A 7,014-nucleotide genomic window follows, 5' to 3' on the forward strand; every position below is an offset into this window, starting at 1 on the left:
ATAAGATCGATTCAAAATAATGAAGAAATTTAATGCTTCTAACAAAACTCCAATTTTCACAATCCTAAAAAGCACACAAAGAAGTCAAAAAAAAGTTAGAGCGGTTCGATGTCTATAAAAAACTCAGATTTTTTCGTTACTAAAGTGAAATATGGAGAAGTTTAGATTGACAACAGATGGAAGTTCATGTACTCCATGGTGTGCCTTTCGTATGAGAAAAAAAGAGTAAAAAGGCGAAGTCCAAAATTCTTCTTGCTAGAAGTTCAAGTGCACAGACCGGGAAATTCAAAAGGTTCCTCTTGTTCAACAAGTTTCCACAACGGAGGCTCAAATTAAAATAATAAAAAATAGTTTAGAAAAATTAATTAGAAAAAGAATGTGGAGGGGGTCCAATATTTATGAGAAAACTAGGATATTTTGATGCTAAAAGAAATAAACCAAGAAGTCCGAATTATAAAAAAAGAGAAGTTCAATATTTATAAAAAACACATGTTTTCTTCGTTAGTAAAGAATAAAATTAAAGAAGTTCAAATTAAAATAAGAGTAGTTTGATGTTTATGGAAAACTCAAATTCTTTCCATTTCTAGGAAAAATAAAAGTATGAGGTTCAATTTAAAAAAATGTTTGATGCTTATTTGAAAACATATTTTTTTCTAAGAATAAGACTAAGAAGTTCAATCTGAAATAACAGAGAAGTTCGAAGTATATAAAAAAATCGGATTTGTTGCAAGCCGTTCGACCTCCAATTACATGTTTTAAAATGGCAAAAAAATGACGTTCAACCTTCAATTGTGTGTAATTCGACGTATACACAAAAATGTGACAGAAGTTCAAGGTGAAAACAGCGGGAAGTTCAACTAGTATAGGAAATGCGTTTTAGATAGGAATATAAGAATAGAAAATAAAAAGCTTAGAAAGTTTATTGCAAGAAGTTCACGTGCTCCTCCTAGTGAAGTTCAAGATCTCTAGTGCGAGACGTCCAACCTTCAATTACATGTAAAAAAACAGGCAAAAAATAACATTGTTTTTTCCATTTTTAAAACTACTCTCAAACAATAAAAAATTGTAACGTTTGTCTATATGAAAAAGATGCTCCTATTCATAAGCTTTCCAACGGTATATTATATGTTACATTTCGATGTACAGTTTAAAAGTTTCATGTATACCAATTAAAACACATTTTTGTGTAATGAAAAAATTATTTTGAACTGTCACAAGTATGAAAAAATGGTAAACGCGGGAAAGTTGCGTGTTTACAACAGCTTTTCATTGATATATCATTTGCTCAATTCTGGTAAGTGGTTGGGGAATTACGGGTAAAAAATAACACGTGAAAAATAGAGTGAAGTTCAAAAAGAACTGATCCAGAAGTTCAATCTCTTCACGAAGTGCTTTTTCGGAGACTCTGTTATTTCGATGAAGGCAGAATGCGTGATCTCAGAAGTTCAGATCGATAACTGCCAGAAGTTCACGTAGTACACGGTGTGCATTTTGTATTAAAAAAGAATGAAAATGCAAAGCCTAAAGTTTTCTTGCTAGAAGTTCAAGTGCTCGGCCGGAGAAAGTTCAAAAATTCTTGTGATAGAGGTGAAAACAACACAAAAGTTCAACTACTGCAAACGAAAATACGTCGCAGAAGTTCAACGTGAAAACAGCAGGAAGTTCACCTACTACACTGAATGAATTTCAGATGAAAAACTTTCAAAATCGTCGCGAGTATGAAAAAATGATCAACACGGGAAAGTTGCGTGTTTACAGCAGCTTTCCATTGGTATATCACCCGCTCAATTCCTGTGAGTGGGATGGAGAGCTACGAGCAGTGGATGAAGATCTACGAGCAAAAAATCACGTGAAAAACAGAGTGAAGTTCAGGTACACACACCGAGAAGTTCAGGTTCTTCATGCGGTGCATTTTCAAAGAATCTGTTTCGTGATAGAGGCAGAACGAATGATCCCGCCGTTGTCGGAATTACTTGAAAACGGCTAGGAATCAGAGAAAACCATCAACATGAAAAAGTTTCGCATTTTCCGTAGCTTTTCAACGGTATATTACTTGCCCAATTCCGACAAAGCTTGTAGAAATTATGGCGAAAATACGTTTTTCGCCATATTCGAAACTGACTTAAAACCGTAAAGAATTGGGAGAAACAATACATACCAAAAAGTTTCGCATTTGTTCAAGCTTTCCAACGCCATATCATTTGCTGCATTCGGACGCACGGTTAAAAATTAGCTCAAAAATACGAACTCGGTAGGACTTGGACCATTTTCTAAATTACACTTAAACCATTCAAAATTAGAAAAAACTTTCAAGATGAAAAAGTAGCGCATTTTCATAAGCTTTCCAACACCATATCATATGCCTCCATTGGATTAGCCGTTTAGAAATGACATCGAAAAAACGAACTCAGTTGTTCGGTTTATGAAATTTTACGTTTTTTCAAATTACTCTTTAACCATAGGGAATTAGAAAAAACTTTCAGCATATGGAAGGAGCGGTTTTGCAGCAGCTTTCCAACGCCATATTATATGCCTCATTCCGATAAAGGTTTAGAAATGCGATCGAAAATACGATTCACGTTTTTTATGCGAAGAAAAAACAGTTTTCAAAACTGCTCTTAAACCGCTTATATTTTGCCAAATATTTAAGTTGGGTCATGATATTGGTGTCCATAGCTTTCCAACGGTATATCGCAAGCCCCGTTTGGGCAATGTTGGCGGAAGTTCAACCGAGTTCACAGGGAAGTTCAACGTACTACTAGCGGGGCAGGTCAGGTTGTGATCAGAATATTATTCTGATCCCGTGGTCAGAATAGTGTTTATATATATATATATATATATATATATATATATATATTTATATATATATATAGTACAAAACTAATATATTCATATTGTTCTCCTTCTTTAAAGATGGAAGAGATGCGGGAGAAGCTCTGACCAGAGAACCACATAGTTATAATTCAAGAGGAAATTACTGGATTTTTGCTTACGAAGTCATATCTGAAAGGGGAGAATACCAATATATGGTCGTACGAGAAATTATATTATATATGCATGATCGTACGAGAAATAATATTATATGCATAACATGTACAATATATAGTAGCGTAAAATATGTTTGAAATGAAAAAGAATTAAATGGAAAACACAAAATGGAAAGAAAAAATAAACCATAAAACTTAAAACCCTAAACCCCAACACAAAATCCTTAGTCCCGGTTGATGTCACAACCGGAACTAAAGGTCGTCCAACCCCCAGCGCTAGCTCGCAGCCATGTAGAGGGACCTTCCTGGTTGGTATTGCCAATCGGGACTAAAGGTCCTCCAGCCCCCGGTGCGCGCTCACGTCAACTTGGAGGGACTTTAGTCCCGGGTTGTAGCCAACCGGGACTAAAGGGTGGGGGTTTTTAGTCCCAATTTTGTTGTCTCGGTTAGTGACCCGGGACTAAAGGTCGTTGCCAACCGAGACTAAAGTCCCGTTTTCCACTAGTGGTGCATGCCCAGTATTTGTTTCCAAATAAATAAACATATGTAATCAAATTCACGATAATACATTTAGTCAAAGTGTCAAACATTTATAATTTAACAAATTAGTATATTCAATATAGGATTAAAACATGCATGGTGTACACTCCTAGGAAGTTTACAATGCAAATGTAGCTAGGTATACACCGATATGTGGTGCATGTACAAGCCGATACACATACACACAACACTAGCACAAGAGCGGCAAGCCAAACGAGCCAACCAATATAGATGTTGGTATATATCGACCGATCTTCTGATGTGGTGCATGCAAACTCTCTAAAAATAAAATGCGCTGCAAACCAATATAGATGTTGGTATATATCGATGGATCTTCTGATGGATGACTAATTAATGCCCACACACATATATATGTTGTCTTGGATCATCTGATTATCAATACTTCAACATGCCCCATCTGTACCCATGCTCATCGACCAGATCTTGTCGGTGGGTGTTGCACCACCGTTGCCCTCATGTGACACCATGGATGAAAGCCTACTTCCAGCGTTCTTATGGAAGATCCTGCAAACCACATACTCCTGCCAACATACATAAACTGAATCAGTGCAAACAAATTATGGTCAATAGCTAGGTATGTACTTGTGTATGGACGGACGACCATGTTCATGGTTTGACTACGTACTACCATACTCTAGGTTTAAATACCTTGGAAGACATGTTAATAGAAGCAGCATTTCCTATGGCACTGGGCAGGCTGGTTGTTGACTGCTTGTTGATCTTGAGCCTGTACTCGTGCATGACCCAGTTGGTCTTCTCCCCACTGGGAGCTCTGCCCTTGTAGAACACCAATGTCTTCTTCATGCCGATGAGCATGGACGTGCAATGTGGATTGACGATCTCCTTGTCCTTACCCGTGGTCTTCCAGTAGCCAGCCTTTGTGGCTCGGTTGGTTCGTATTCCGGTGGGGTACTTGCGGTCCTTCTGGCAGTAAAAGTACCACTCGTTCTCCCCCATCTTGGCCTTCTTGGGAAGTTCCCATGGCTCGTTCTTGTTCAGGTCCACCTCACCGATCGCTGTGGCGTCGAATGCTGGGTTGAGAATCTTAGGGGCAAGGTAGGAGGTGATGATCTCCTCATCAGTAGGGTGGAACCTGAACCCCATTGGAAGCTCCAACTGTTGTTGTTGCTGCTGAACTTGAAGGTGGTCTACCATGGCAGAGGCTCTATAGGATCACTGTATGAACTATGGAACGAATTTAATGAGCTAGATATATGAGGGGAGGTCCTTAAATAGGAGTGAATGCGTGTACTGGCAAGGCGCTTGCCAAAGAAGCATCGACATTTTTATGCCTTTGTTTAATTGTGTTCCTACTGGCAATGGATGGATAGAGATAGCTTCCTCGTCTTTACAACTGTGCTTCACTTGTCCTATTTTCAGGGCTACACCCTGGTAGTGACAGGTGACGGGTCTCTCGAGCCTTTCTAGGCCATGGTCATGCCAGATTGCACAATTGGTTTTGTTTTCATTCTTGTTAGCGTATGAATATGCGGTCCTCTACCCACCTGCTCGTCCGATCTACATGTTCTGTTGCTGTTGCCGCCTAGCTTTGTTAGGTAAAGCAAATAGACACCCACATTTGTATGTATCTATTAGCTGCGTGTGCATATGTAGCCCTGCTATTGTTCTAATTTATATGGCGTTTAATCGGGATGTATCATGTGTCAACTATATGTACTATACATTTCACCGTTATGTATTTACCACATACTATATTTTTGAGAAGAAAAAAATTACCACATACTGAAGCTCCTGCATGTTTACGCAAAACGACGTATGTTTTCATAGTCCCCGGTCACTGAATGGATGGTACAATTTTCCATAGTTAGCCTAATCTAACAATACATGGGAAGATAATTCACCATGTCGGGCGTGAGGTGGTGAATGTGGGTGTCAGCTACATCCAGGGGCACGTTACTCCTGCATTATGCACACATGCACCACAAGCGCGGCCATGCAACAAGATGATTAATCTCTATCTCCCAAAAAACGATGGCGCCGCGAACCAGCCTGTTGTTGGATGGTTAGAGGGGATGTGGTATCCCCAGCCCACCAGGGTTCAAATCCTGGTGCTCGCATTTATTCCTGGATTTATTTCAGGATTTCCGGCGATGCGCATTCAGGGGGAGGAGACGTTCCCGTCGACGACGAGGTGCCTACGGTGACTTTGTAAATTTCAAGATGATATGCCGGCTCAGTCTTTCGGAGGTGCTCATAGGGGTAGGGTATGTATGTGTGCGTTCATAGGGATGAGTGTATGCGCGTGTATATGAGCGCTCAGTCTTTCGGAGGTGCTTATAGGGGTAGGGTGTGTATGTGTGCATTCATAGGGATGAGTGTATGCGCGTGTATATGAGCGCTTGTGTCTATACTGATGTTAAAAAAACGATGGCGCCATTGGAACGGTTACCAGCGGGAGAGGGGACACGTGTCCAGCCGCTGCTAATCCCCGAATGCATGCACGCGACTGGTAACCATCACGCTCTTCATATCCCATATAAATGCATTATATGTGTACCAACGCACGCCACTAACATCTTTCTGGAGATAAACCTTCTGTTGCTCACTTTTATTTGCTTTCCAGGTCATCTTGTCTACCGGTTCCCGCAAAAACAAAAAACACCTTGTCTACCGGCGTACGTTCGTATGCGTGCCACACACATCACCAGCCTGTTCACTTTTCATAGAAAACCTTGCACGAGATGTATGGATCTATGTATTTATCAACCCAATGCTCTGGCCATATCCCAGCTTTCCATGCATCTCTTCCCGTTTCTACAAACTGCTGGCCTATTGCGTCAAATGGCACATGAGGCCGAAATTGGCGTAAAGTGCACATTTAGTAAGGTGGTGTTTGTTTCTCTAGTCCTAGGACTTTTTCTAGTCCCTGGGACTTTTTGAAAAAGACTCTTAAGGAGGTGCTTCTAAGGACTTTTAGCAAAAAGTCCCAAAAAAGTCCCACCCTGTTTAGTTTGCTAGGGATTTTTTTTTAGTCCCTACACCAAAAAGTTCCTGAAAATAAACACCCACTAAGAGAAAATTGCTGGTAAATATTTCTTATTGGCATAGAATGTTAGTCGTGGACGGGCTCTTGTGGAGCGCAGTGGCATGTTCGGGTCGGCGCATATTTCATTCTTATGGGCCGGGTGACATTTAACCATATTGGTTCATTTCACAGGATCTGACATGTGTGTCTCATGCTTTTCTTATTCTTTAATTAAAAATCCACAGGGCACCCCCGCACTTCTCTATTTTCTTCAATAATGTCAGTCATGTCACTACCAGAAAAACTGGGGTTGCCGACGGCCAAATCTATGCCGACGGCCCCCGTCGGCATCTATGGACCTATGCCGACGGCCAAGGATAGGCCGTAGGCGTAGAATAGCCGTCGACATACATCCATCTATGCTGACGGGGCCGTCGGCATAGACGAGGCCGTCGGGACCGCCCGAGATACGCCTACGGG

General features: G+C 40.6%; 1 protein-coding gene across 1 annotated transcript; it reads right to left on the reverse strand.

The window, feature by feature from the left end:
- Positions 1 to 3,583: 3,583 nt before the first annotated feature.
- Positions 3,584 to 4,729, reverse strand: LOC123057832 (NAC domain-containing protein 100). The gene is made up of 2 exons (XM_044480713.1): positions 4,197 to 4,729; positions 3,584 to 4,069 (listed from the first exon to the last, which is right to left on the reverse strand). The coding sequence occupies exons 1-2, from the start codon at positions 4,701 to 4,703 to the stop codon at positions 3,932 to 3,934; spliced, it is 645 nt and encodes a 214-aa protein (XP_044336648.1). The 5' UTR covers positions 4,704 to 4,729; the 3' UTR covers positions 3,584 to 3,931.
- Between the last annotated feature and the right edge of the window lie 2,285 nt (positions 4,730 to 7,014).

The sequence above is a fragment of the Triticum aestivum genome, chromosome 3A, assembly GCF_018294505.1.
Source record: "Triticum aestivum cultivar Chinese Spring chromosome 3A, IWGSC CS RefSeq v2.1, whole genome shotgun sequence".
Taxonomy (NCBI): Eukaryota; Viridiplantae; Streptophyta; class Magnoliopsida; order Poales; family Poaceae; genus Triticum; species Triticum aestivum.